Source organism: Corvus brachyrhynchos, unplaced genomic scaffold, assembly GCF_000691975.1.
Source record: "Corvus brachyrhynchos isolate BGI_N302 unplaced genomic scaffold, ASM69197v1 scaffold200, whole genome shotgun sequence".
Classification (NCBI taxonomy): Eukaryota; Metazoa; Chordata; class Aves; order Passeriformes; family Corvidae; genus Corvus; species Corvus brachyrhynchos.
In genome coordinates this window covers 3,908,841-3,922,398 of record NW_008236184.1, presented here as the reverse complement: position 1 = coordinate 3,922,398, position 13,558 = coordinate 3,908,841, and the positions used below count along the sequence as shown (strand labels likewise).

The 13,558-nt window shown below is 37.9% G+C and overlaps 1 protein-coding gene across 1 annotated transcript in view; it reads left to right on the top strand.

Annotated features, from left to right (window-relative positions):
- The first annotated feature begins 57 nt into the window (after positions 1-57).
- Positions 58-13,558, top strand: part of TEX9 (testis expressed 9) — a 21,626-nt gene continuing 8,125 nt past the window's right edge. The window contains exons 1-7 of the mRNA XM_017738025.1: positions 58-103; positions 755-818; positions 1,994-2,064; positions 5,825-5,873; positions 6,813-6,898; positions 8,392-8,570; positions 12,338-12,420. Coding sequence (XP_017593514.1) covers positions 99-103; positions 755-818; positions 1,994-2,064; positions 5,825-5,873; positions 6,813-6,898; positions 8,392-8,570; positions 12,338-12,420 — 537 coding nt within the window. The 5' untranslated portion in view covers positions 58-98. The remainder of the gene's footprint in view (positions 104-754; positions 819-1,993; positions 2,065-5,824; positions 5,874-6,812; positions 6,899-8,391; positions 8,571-12,337; positions 12,421-13,558) is intronic.

The window sequence follows — 13,558 nt, the reverse complement described above, 5'->3', positions numbered from 1 at the left end:
CTCGGGTCCCGCAGAGGGCGGATGGCACTGCCCGGGGCCGCGGCACAGCGCCCAGCGCCGCTGGACACCGCCGCCCCAGGCAGGCTCTAGGCCCGGACATGAGGTTCTTCTGCACTTTGAACACTGACTTGAGTTCTAAATTATGACTATATAAAAGCTTAAGCCTGTTAAAAACAGCTTAAAAGCATGGAAGCTCTGGCCCTGTTACCTGTTAGTGCTCAGCCCCTGTGAATGGTGAGGGTGTACAGAGAGCTACGTCTCAAACTCTGGCAGTCACAGCACCAGGGGCTGTGTGTGAACATGCAGGAACACCACACTACTGTAATCTGTACATCCATATAGCAACACCTCTTTAATTACATGATAAGCAATGTCATACATGAGTCCTTCCCCAACCCCTGCTGCTGGGTATACTGAAGGGAAGGATTGTGTTAAATGCGGAAAACCTTTAGGAAATAAAGACATACAATGTGTATTAAGAAATGGCATGTCCAAAACCAAAGACATCCTTCACCTCCCACAATTATAGTCTAAACCTTGCTGTTTAATGGGTATATGTTTTATTACTACTGATTTGGCTGAAACACAGGAAATTGTTGAAACATAACTTTGCTAATACCCTGAAGTGTATTTCAGCATTCCTTTGTAGGAATCATTAAAATTTCACTTAGTTCAGGCAAAAATACTGTCATGCTCATATTTATTCCTTTTAAATCTTTCAAAAACGTAGTGACAAACATTCTTACTCTTTCAGGCGACTGAATGCAGAATTAGAAGCCAAAACAGAAAAACTGGTGCGTCAGGCTGAAGAACTAATGGTGAGTAGATTATGCAGACTGTTACATAATTTAGTCTGGATTCGCATGCACACAGGGCTGAGCTTCAAAAGAAATTTAGACCATGACTACTAAAAGCATGTTGCTTTCAAATGCAAGGTAAGCTTTACTTTATTTCTTCTCAAAGTTGTAAACTTCTATTGAAAACACATTCAAAAATAGTTTCTATATAATTTCATCAGGTAGGTATTCACACAGCTGCCTACAGCATTTGTGCAGATACATACATAAAACCTCATAAAAAACTTGTTTAGTTGCTTAAGAAAAGTATCTGTAGGTGGTTTTATGCCTTAAATACTAAAAATTAGTATTTGAAAACCAGATACTGTTACAGTAACCTCCTAGTGAAATAGGATCTACATTGTTCAAGCTGAAAGAGATACAAAGAATAAGCAACATAAATAGGTAACATGAACTTTGTAAGAAGGAAACTTTCTCAAAACAGAAAAAGTTCCTGTTTATTATCAGTATTATCGTTTAACATTGGTGTGGCTGTGTACCAGAGAGAGTCAAGACTTTATATGAAAGTTGGAAAAATGAATAAAAAGGGAACGGGGAAGTTACGGTTTATACCCAAAACAGTTTGGAGAAGGTGTTCTGCATATTAGAAATATTCATTGTAAGTACATTCATTCAAATAAACAAGGCTTAAAAAGCAAATTAGTAAGTATTCTGGAAAGCTGTACTTGTATGTACTTCTCCTACTGTTGAAACTTCAATTTTATGGCCTGTGAAAACATATTCTTCTCTTGAGCAGTGACAAGCTGAGCCTAAATGCTTGGCATTTGTACAGGAGCGGATGAAACAGCCAAAATAGCATCTAGTCTCTTTCCTTTAGAAAACAGCAACAACAAAACCACTGGTTTTTTCTTCTCTAAATATAGCAGAAGATGAAATATTCTTAGGACACTTAATATACCACATGGCACTGCCAGATTGCACAGATATACATTTAACAACAAAATAGCAACAGCATTTTCATTTTTAGACATCTTTTCCTGTGTTTCAAAAGTTCTTTTCCACAGTAGACTATAGCTTCCATTCTTTTCCATAGTAGACTGTAGTTACTGTGATTTGTGATTTACAAATAGGTAATTCATCTTTAATAGATTATATTCCCCCAAAATCAACCAGATTTTTTTCTTTTCTTAATGAAGAAAGGCCAACAGAAGATACTATCCCAGCCAGTTTCAGTACAGAGTAAGTCACCTGAAGATGACAGACAAAGGTATGTGCTTTACAACTGCTGTGCATAATTGGTGAGGAACCTCACACTGATTCTGCACACCCTAAATTGTGTCCTAATCATGCTCCTGTTTTATCTGTCTTTGCTGCATACTGCATTGGTGAAGTCTTAAATTTTTTCCTATTATTTAAAAAAAAGTGATCCTAAGCAAGTGTTGTTCCTTGTTATTTCATGGAAGGCTTAATTTTGCTGGAATGTTCTATCTAAGATACTAAGATACTTACTACTTGTAAAAGAGCAAGGTAAGGTAACAGGTTTCACTGCAGTACCAAACAGTAGGCACTTGGCAGTGGATGGTTTTTAACAATTCAGCTGACAAAGTGAAGGAATAGATCCTGGTTCACATTTAACTTGGCCTAAGTGTTCCTGGGACAGGAAATGCCTGATGAATACAAACACAAAACCCTAAGACCCGAAAACATTGAGCTGCCACCCTCTGGAATGTGGATACCATTACAGTGCTGGGGCCCGCATGCCTTTGGCCTGGATGATCACAACCTGAGTGTTCAAACCCCTCAGCTCAGGAGTGGGGACATGGCTGTATTCTCTTAGTCATTCAGGGGCATTATTATTTCTTAGTTGTTCAAGGGTTTGTATATTGGTAGTGTGAGAAATGGGTGAATTTAAGATAGATTAATACACAGTTTATCAAGGATCTGATCTGTAGGTTCCTAAATTTATGATGCCACTAATCGGGATAAGAAGGATACAGGAACAGACTACAAAATGCTTCAAATATTAAGCTGCAGTTGGGAAACTTTTCAAATAGTGTATATGAAAGTCTGATAAAGATGATCAAATAGTTACTTTTGTGTAGAATAAAAGCAAAGACATTTTTTCTGAAAGTAAAAGGAGTTTTCCGTACACAAAAAGGTGTGACAGCAAGTCAGCTTCTATGATAGAAGCCTGACTACCAGCAAAAGTTTGTTACTACAATTAAAATTATTCCTGACCTATTTTAAAGCCATAGCCGAGGGAGTGATGGGCAAGAAACTAAATGTGTTATCCATCAGTATAATCATGCTCTTTAAACAAATTCTGGATCTCACTTTATGTTCTGTTAGATAAATTTTGAACATTAGACGGAGAATTTTTAAGAACTTCAAACTGGAGTTGAGTTTTAGGGCTGCTTTATTAAGTAATGTGATTGGAAGATTCAGCCGCACAAAGGGAATTACTAGCTTTGATGGTACACATTAGAAATTAAAGTGTTGGAAGAATTTAAAAAAAGAAACAAGAAGGGCAATTAGCATGTCAGAGTATCAACTGGCCTACCAATTACGAACTTAAATTAAAACACCTTAAAACAACCACAGTCTGGTAAACATAGTGTTCTGATAAACATTTACGTGAGAGAAGATTGGAAATCGCATGCTGTTGTGAAAAAAACTGGAAATGTGTGCTAGGAATTAGGCACACTGATTATCCATGAGTGAACACTGAGGCCATTCAATTAGATTAGTTCCAAGCATTTAATATTTAATTAAAAATTCTTTTCTTTCTAAAGTGTGCAAGCAGATGGGCCTTAAATCTAAAGGAAGCACTTGAGGTATTTTTGAAATATCTCCTTGAAATTTCTATTGATTCCTTTAAGGAGAATGAACACTAAAGCAACTGGAAAGAAAGGGAGGAACTGAAGCAAAGAAAGAGGTGGTATCGAGGGGAAAAAAATGACAGGTTGAAAGGAAAAAACAAATGAGTAAGCGAAGTAGAAAAAAAGACAACAAATACTTGAGTCACTCTCCAAGTCAGCGTGTATTTTAAATGAAGTTGTTCTGGAGTTCTTACAGGATATTTTTTGCAGGGAAATTTGATTTACGTAGCAACACAGCAGCGCCGGTGAGAGCGCACTGCAACGAGCTTTTGTTTACACTTTCCCTCTCCAGCCATCGCCCGGCGGGCGCTGGGCCGGGCCGCGCATGGGCAGCCACGGCCCGGGCTGGGGGCTGGGGCGGGCCGGGAGCAGGCGGAGGAAAGGGCTGGAGCGGGATGGAGCGGGAGCAGCAGTGCGTGACCCCGGCTGCCACGGCCTCGGGCTGCTCATCTGTGCGCTTCTGCGGGATTTACACAGCCCGGGCTGCTTGTCTGTGTGCCTCTGTGGGATTTACACAGTCATTTCACCGACCGTACAGCCACACAGCTGGAAAGCAGGCTTTCAAAATGGGGTGTCAGGAATGGGGAACAGGAAAGAAACCATTAGGGTTAAACAAGCTAGAGGATTTGAGAGATACAGTGAAGCTGGGTTTTTTGTTTTGCTTTGTTCGTGTTTGGGTTTTTTCTATTTTGTATTTTTTAAGGCGACCCTAAGACAACAGATACAGTATGAGAAAATTAGTCTGTTGGGGGAAAGAACATACTTGTTTTCTTGCGTATAGAGCATGTTGTATTTTCAGGTTTTTTCAGAATAACATATAACTGCTATTTCTGTGGCAGCAAATCCTCACCTTCTGCATGCTCCTAGAGCTAACCAATAGGGAGGAAGCATGAGGAAAATAGGGTAAATAGAGAAAAACTAATCATCCTATTCTTGAAGTCTGTTGCCAGCTACACACAGATGATTTTTTCAGGTTTTTTTTTTTTTTCGGGGGGGGGGGGGTTGGTTTTTGGGGATTTTTTTTTTTTTTTTTTTGGATTAATAAAATATGGAGCTTTGTGCAGATAATTCTTGTTGATGAATGTCTGTGAAATTTTTAAAGGCAAGATCTAAACATTTGCTCAAATCAGCCTGGCAAAAAAATTAGGTGATTTGATGAGCCAGAAATTAAAATTTTATTCAAAATCTTTTATAAGCCAGCATTTTAATTGAAGTAAAAAATTTATAAAGGGTAGTTAAAAAATAGCCTTTCATTGCAATAATATACATTCACGTAACTCATTTTGAAAGCAAAATTTAATGTATTTATCTACATATATATATATATCTGTCTATATCTGACAAGGTATTTGACCTGACTAGTAGACAGCATGCTCAATCTTTCTACTTAATTTCAATAGACTTGAAAAATAATAATTTAACCTGAAATTCAGTTACTAAGAAGCACAGTTTTCAGCCAAATAAGCAGATAAGAAAGCTGCTTTTTTTATTCCTGGTTTTATTCCGTGCCTGTAAAATGCATACCATATTTATAATACTTATTTCAGAGAAAATTCTGTGAGGCTTTATTTATAAATTGCTCCACCTCATATTCCTTTGACAGTCCCTGTCAATTGACCTGACAACAGTCAGTCTGACCCTGCTAGGACAGGTGGAGCTACCTGCTCACAGGACGTAGAGGATGCTGGTTTATCTTCACTTCGTTTGTATGAGTTTAGGGGTTTGTGTGTCAGGTAGGTGTTACTCAGTGAGCTGCTGGCAATTTTTGGTACTGGATTGTCCTGGGGAAGCTGTAACTCTCTGCTTCCTGGCTGAGTACTCCCTGGTACAGGGAATCATTGATCTAACAAGCCAGTAGCCTGAATTCAAGAGACAAGATCAGGATTCTGGTACATAAGTACTGTTGTATTAGATACCATAGACTCACCAGGTGATTTGGGTCGCAGATGAGGTAGACTGGGCAGACAGCGAATGAGACTGAATTTATGCTTGACCTCAGTATGTTCCTACCTTAGCTATATTGTTTATTCTAGACATATAAAATGTTATTCTCCTGATTCTGAGAGGGGAGGTTGTATTTTAACTGCAAAGTGTTTTTACAGTATTATAGATGTTCAGTGAATTAATTTATTTTTTTTTTTAATGCAGAGATCCACTCTGTCCCACAGTTTCATCTCTTACACACTCACTTGCCAAGGTACCAAAACTATCCTGGTTAATTTATTTTCTAGCATAATTTCAATATATAATAACTAGTGATTTTGAGGCTACACTGGGGCTTATGTGGGTGGCAAGACAAAGGGAAGTGATGCAGGGACAATGTTACCAGGGCTCCTCACTGCCACTGGTGGTCAAGGGAACTTACATCATGCTTAATGTTTATATTTTGTTGTCTCTTCAGCTGAGAGAGAAATACTGTGTTTTGAACATCAGATTAAGAATTCCAAGTGCAAAATATTCGAATATAATTAATTTCTTGCTTTCTTTCCTCCCTCACTTGTATACTACTAAAGGCAGTACTAGTGTCTTCTAGATGTAATAATAAACAGTCAGAGTAACTGAATTTAGAAAATATAATGGAAAAATGAGATTAGGAACAATCTCAATAGTCTCTAACTACAACTATATTGAAGCTTTCATGAGGTGAGCTGAAGCTTCTAAAATACCATCTGCAGTTATTTATCAGAATACAGTAGAAAACCCTTTTATTTCTTAAGAATATTTGGGTGAAAGTAACAGAAATATTGTTAAGTCTTCCTTCAATGGGGACATTATAAGATTAAAATAATTCATAAAATACCATATTTTTGAAGGTATAATGACGTCCAGTAATTAATACCTTGATAAAAGCTCAGAGCCTTGCTTGTGCATAGATTTATTATGAGTATGTGTGGAAAAACTCTCACAAGCCAATGACTATTGGGTATACTACATTTAGGGCATAGAGACATAGAAGTTGCAAGCTAAAGATGAGTGCAAATAAAACTGAGACGTCATTTTGAAAGTTCGAAAAGCATACTTGGAAAACTATTCTTGAGTATGGATATATGAAGAAGGAAAAAAAACCATAAAAAAACCCTAGAAAAAAGTATTTCAGTAATAATAATGCCCCACTCATTTCTGAAAAAACTTTTAGGTAGAAAACAAGAAGAAATTTCCTTCTGCGCCCACAGCTCAGAACAGACCATGGTCTGCAAGTAAGGGAAAAAGAACAACTTCAAGGTATACCAAACATCTCATTTGGTTTGTCATGAAATCTTGTAGTTGCTATTTTTGTCTATCAAGTTATTTTATACATGTATGCTTTTATATTTATACAAATAAATGTATCAAACTTTTGGTCCTCCTCAGTCAGCTCCACCATGTGGCTATCTTTGTTTACTTGCACCAAAAATTATCAGTGAACGTATGTGATTAATAATACACCAATGAAACTGTTGCTTTCTGCTTTAGCACTTCTCAAGGCTGACAGCTAAATTCTGTAAACTCCTTCAATGAAAGGAAGTCCAACGAGCAAAAATAGAGCACCTGAGGCAACCTGGGAGAGCACACTTGGGTGCTACAGCCTGATTTGTGATCAGACTGGTGCTGGGAAACATGAGGCCTTGAAGGGCCTCCTCTATTGTAGTGAATCTTGGGCTCACAGGACAAGAGGCTCAGTAATACAACACAGCTGTCAGGGGCTCCAAGCTGAGAAGCTTCAGCTCTGTAGGTAGCAAATTCAAGGTTGTAAAACCAAAAAATGGAGATCTGGACAAAGAGAGAAGAGTCAAAAAATCCATAAGATCCTGGGAGCAAATTAAAACTCCCATGGGATATGGCATAATACCAAAATAGGATGAAAATTGTCTTCAAGGTGGCAGGACATGGAATTGACAGAGGCCGAGACTGTCTTACAGGAGTTGGAAATCCCTGGAGGCCCTTCAGACCTCCTTTGGGCAGTTCAGGGGAGGCTGTCATGCTGGCACCCCCCATCATGAGATTTAGAAGTGGAATTGGACAGATGAAGAGCCTGTGGGGCAACCCCAAATTTGTGGGAGAAAGTTAGGAGCTAGAAGGAGTTTGGAGGCTGCACTGGAATGAGCATATGTTGGAATAAGAAGTTAGGAGCTTCAGATCCTGTGAGAACTAAGATTACCTTTCTATAGGAGAAAGCAGAGGAGATACCGTGTGTAGGTGATGTGTTACCCTGTGTTCTGGTTTTATGAAAATATTGATATGCAACCTCTAGGATCAGTGAAGTTTCCTAGGCTGGGCATAATGATGCAGAAATTGTGGTAGGGTAGGAGTACATCCAGGGGCAACAGAGTTCTACAAGATTATGTGGTGGGGGGTGGAAAGAGCAGAAATTAAAACAGAGGATAGTATCCAAAGCCAATAGAACATTCCTCTGTTTCTTTGCTTTACTCTGATTTAGTTACAGATTTGTTGAGACCAGAAGACCATGCCAGAATCTTCTCAGTTGAAAATGGTAGTGGTTTCTGTGTCTTCTACATTACAGTATGTAAGAATCCTATAATTATTTATGTGGAATATGGTAAAGGTATCTTACAGAAAGAAAATGAGAAATTGCCATTGATGCATCTTTCATATGAATGCAGGTAATGAAATTGCACTATGTAAATAACTTTACACTCTTAAAAATAGCAAATACAAAAAAAATTACAAAAATATAATGTATTATAAATTTAAAATCTAGATTTTTCATTTTTTAGTTCAAAAATAAGAAACATGGAAGTACAAAGTGCTGATGGTGTTGCAGTACTGGAAGACTGCATAGGTTTTTCTTTACCAAAATCAATAAGCAAAGTTGAAGAAAAACTAAAGAAAGGAGTCTTACCAGACTGTCAAGATGATGATATTATTCCAAGGGTTGGAAATGAAATGGGAATGGGTAAGTTTCCTTCCATGGTTACTACCTTTATTCTTGCTTCGTGACTGTTAGAAATGGGTTTTCCTGGGGAGAGACAAAAGGAGTTTCTGTAAAAATTACAGAAATTCTAAAGCCCGTAACTTAAAGGGAAAGAAGGTTTTTCCTCTTTACATAGTCCTAGAGGAAGATCAGGTCACATATGAATGATTATGTGGAAAAGTGAATTATTATCTTCCTTTTCACCTTTGTAGGGGGGTGTTTGGATGGTTATGTATGTTGAATAAATGCATAACATTTGATTCGTTTCACTGGGGAAACAGAAGTACATGATGCTAAGCTTGTATTTCCAAAAAGATGAGCTTCAGTCTCTGCACAGACTCTGCCTTTAGAGGCAAAAGCCTTTCCTCAGACCAGTGCTGTGGATCTTAGCAAGTGGCTGAAACGAGGTAATGTTTCAGCTACAGTGCTTGAATTTGAATCCTCCAGATATTTTCTCACTCCCAATGGTGTGTTAATGTCTGTCCTAGAAACAGAGCAGGGAAGGGATTGCAGCATTTGCCAGCAAGGCTAAAGGCATGACACACATCTGTCTTTGTGGCTCCGGTGTGATAAAAGTGAGTTTGTGTAGTTCCTTACAATGCTAAAGTGAGCATGAAGTCAGAGACTCACTGCAGTAGCACGAAGTGCCCGAGCCCTCTCCTTTTAATCTAACAGCTTGATGTCAACAAGCATGCCAACACAGAGGTAGCTTGGTTTCTAACCTCATATAATTCTGTGCATATCTTCTGTTACCAAGTCTCCCTAACCATACCCTCAGATAACTTTTTTATCGTTCTCTTCCTGAACCGAAAAACAATCGTTTTGCCTTGCATTGGAAACTTAAACCAAATTAATTCAAGGCAACTCAAGAAGAGTTATTGCTAGTGCCTTGTAATCAGGGACCAAGGGTATGTATTGGAGTATTGAGGATTGTTTCTGTAACTTTAATGATTAAATAAAAATCCTCTGGATTAATTTTTGCATTTTGAATTTGATATTGACTGTTTAGAACACTCTGAATGTCTCCTTAATGTGATGAATAAGCTATGACAGAGCATTCCAGCAGTGCCAGACTCCTCGAACAGTTAGAGTGTTCACAAGGAAGCAGACACAGGTATTAACCAGGCCCTGTTACAGAGAGGGATAATCCATAATGGATTCCTTAGGCCTGTGTGCCTGTGCCCATCTATTTAGGCCAACGTGCTGATAAGATTTCATAGCACTGTCCTTTCCCTGAGTTTCTTGCAGCACTCCTCCTAGAATTGGGTTCCCTGTATTTCATGATCACAGGTTAGCACAGTGCAGCCATTTTTCTGCCAACACAGTAGCTCAGACATCATTTTAGTCTGGGACTGTTTTTGTGGGTTGTAATTCAAGTCTGCAGTAACCAGCAATGATAGAAGCACACAGACATAAAGAAGGCTGAAATATGAAAGTCTATTTTTATCTAATGATAAAACACATATGAATAACTATCTGAATTGTTGCACTTCATGTTAATCTTCAGCTTATCTCAAGAATTCAAGACAGCGGTTCTTTTTTGTAGGGTATCAGAGTCTCTCAGATGTCCTTTTCTTCTTTACCAGTCCCTAAATCATTGGTTACTTTATAACCTAAGACCATCCTATGAAGTGATACTCCCCCTTATCAGCCTCATCAGGTGATTAAAATTGACCAGTTAGGATGCTAATTGTTTAATTATCTTTACCCCTTGTCAGAATTCAAATTATCTGGATTATAGGCACCTCCCAAGAGTGATCTAGTTCTAGTTGTGCCCTTGAATTTTCACAAGTTTTACTACGAAGTACTCTTAATGACACACAGCTGGATAAGACAGAAGTTTTCTGTGGACTAATAGCTGAGTAAAAGAGGAAACAAAATGGTGAAAAACAACCAGTTTTTACAGGTAGTGGTATAGCCCTAGAGGAATCTGTCATGGAGCTTACATTGAGAGCTGGTAAAGAAACTTGTCTGTGAAACAATGATTTTAGGGTAGTTAAAACTGATGCTGAAGTATTGCAAAAGAATCTCATGGTACTGAGTGAGGTGATGGAGTACAAGTTTGTATTCTGTATTAAAGAGTGCTGAGTAACACTGACAGAAAACACAGCTATCCAATCCCACCTACTACACAGCTCCAGTTACACCTACTACTGAGTGGATTTACCTTAATTAGTGATAACTAAACAATCTCCAAAAGCATAAACTTATTGCCTGTTCCCAGTGGAAAAGGCAAATTAAGTTTTAGAAGTCCTTCAGAAGATAACAGAAAACAATATTGTACTGTTACCATTATGCTATTATATAATTGATGCTACCCCATCTTGAGAATGGCACAGAGTTCTGCACACCCCATCTCAAATCCAGGATGTAGAACTAGCAAAGATACAGTTCAGAGTGTACAGTGCAATTAGAAGTGTAGAACAGCTTGAATTTGAATCTTTAGTTTGAAAACAAAACAATTAAAGGCAATATGAAAGATCTGTAACGAAAACAGTAATGGTAAAGGGAAAGCTGTCTTTCTCTAGTGCAAACACTAGTAAATGCCACATTAAATTGGATTTAAAGGGAGCTATACTAAGTGTTTCACATAATGCATAATTAAATTAGCCAGCTCATTGCCAAAGGATATGGTAAATGCCAAACTACAGTATGTTTTATGAAGTAAATCAAACAATTGTATAGAAGTATGTGAAAGGAGATTGTGGGAACATGAAGGCTTCATTATAGTCTCCATCTTGATAGCCACTAGTTACCAGAAGCTAGCAAGGATACAATGGGAGGAATAAAAGTCAGTCTGTATCGTATTTTTTCATGGTGTTTTCCTAAATTGTACTTACTACTGGCCTCTGCAGAGTTAGAGCTTAAGCTGCAATTGATGAGGGAAGGTGAGGGAAAGTAAATGAATTCCTGTTACAGCAAATGAACACATGTACCCATCCATTTCTCCACTCTTAGATCCAGATATTCCTCCTCCACTTTATTCTTTTCCCCTTGTAGCTACTGTGAATAATGGTTATTCCTGTGTTAGTCAACTTGATCCTCAGACTGTTTCCATGCTTTATGCCTGTGGAAGCTCCTTGTGAATGATCCGGGAAATAGGAAGTATGAGAACAGACTGTTCACATACAGCTTGTTTCATCATGCCAGTCCATTTCTTAGCTGTCCAGGAGCAAGAAAGTATTTCATTTGAAAAAACCATCTGATTAAATGGATTTAATTTTAAACTATTAATTGAAGAATGTTAGCAGTGTACTTTAAAAAAGCATAGACTACTGTGTGGGAGGGATATTTACCTGTTAAGAGGGGTTTGCAGTCTACATCGAGTTCCTTGTTGTGCAGAGTTTAAAATTACTTTGGTTGTAACTACAGAAGTTGCAGCTCCAGCTGGATTGCAAGGTAGGCATGCCCTACAATATAGTTTTGTTGACTTCAAACTCAGTAAGTGCTGTCATGTACAGCATGGTACGATGCAAGCTTCAATTTTGTGAATTATGAGTCTTTTAAAGATGTCAAGTTCGGTCATTAAAAGAAAAAAATCTGTACAAAGCTCTGCCTAAGAGTGAGAAACCCGCAACACCTTTTTAGAAATCTGAGTTTTTGTCTATTTCTCTTCAATAATTATAAACAATGTATTGTGTTTTTAAATACAAGATGAAAGTGAGTTCTTGCATCAGTTTTGGTTCTTTTCTGCATTGAATAATGAGTACTTGTATAAATATATTAAATGTAACTTTTTATGTTCACAGAAGCCCAAATCAGATTTCTTAAGGCAAAGTTACGTGTGACACAGGAAGACCTGGCAAGTGTAGTGTTTGAATGCAGAAAAAAGGTAAGAGATGAATTTTTTAATGTAGAAATGGAATAGGTTCCTCTTTAACAAATAAACACAAAACAGAATTCTCTCAACCTTTCCTTTTCAAATATTAAGAGTTAAAAGTTCTATTTTTTTTTAAATACCCTATGAATTTAGGGTCAGGGGTGGTAGTTTCTGTATGTGATCTTGGGCTAAAAGCTTGCAAAAGGCACTTAATGGAAAATAATTTGGGGCCAGAGAGAACCACTGGGAATGAAGATATGCCCCAGCTGTAGGGCCAGTATGGTGCTGCAAAGTCCTAAACCATCACTGCTGGGAAGGAGAGCAGAGCCTGAGAAAAAGAAGGAAGAAACAGTAGCAGTGAAATGCAGAGTGTGGTATGCAGAGAGAAAGAGAGTGGTGCCCAGAGCCAGCCGCTGGGATGAGATGGATGTTTAGGGTAGAATGAGAAATAGAACAGCTTGAGAAATACAAAAGCTTGAAAAATACAGTTGGGTGCTTTCGGTGTATTCAGTGGATCAAGTGTGGAAAGAGCTTCCATTTTAAGTGGAGTATTGTAATCAAAACAGAGATGAGTCTCTGTTCTCAAGAGTAGTACAGTTGATGCAGAGGACAATATTTGGAATTACATATTTGGGCAGATTAGACTGAACTTAAGGCATTGTGAAGCTACACTGATATTTCACAGTTAGAATGTACAAGTGAGTTTTATGATCTGCACTGTCTGGCAATATATTTTAAAGTGATGCTCAAACAGCTCTTGAGCTGTAAAACCTTAAGTAGTTCATATCTGTCTGCCAGAGAGATCACTTCTTATTCATGTATTTGTAATCAAGCAAGGTTTTTGAACAAACTTTCCATTTTACATAACTGGATTATTTTTAGTTGTGGTCTCTTAACTTCAGAATGTTTTTTTCCACCTATTCCCCAGGCCCAAATGTGATTATGACATTAAGAACATATGGCAAAACACCTATATGTTTTCTTACAAGCTTTTAATTTAGCATTAAGGAGCAGGATGATATTAAATGAGTTTTTTGAGATAAGTACATGAAGAAGATCTTCAGAAGTAATTAGATTTTGATATTTTATATCTGTACTTTATTTTTATCAACACAGGTGCTTCTGCATTTCAATACTTTTATGCTGTGAT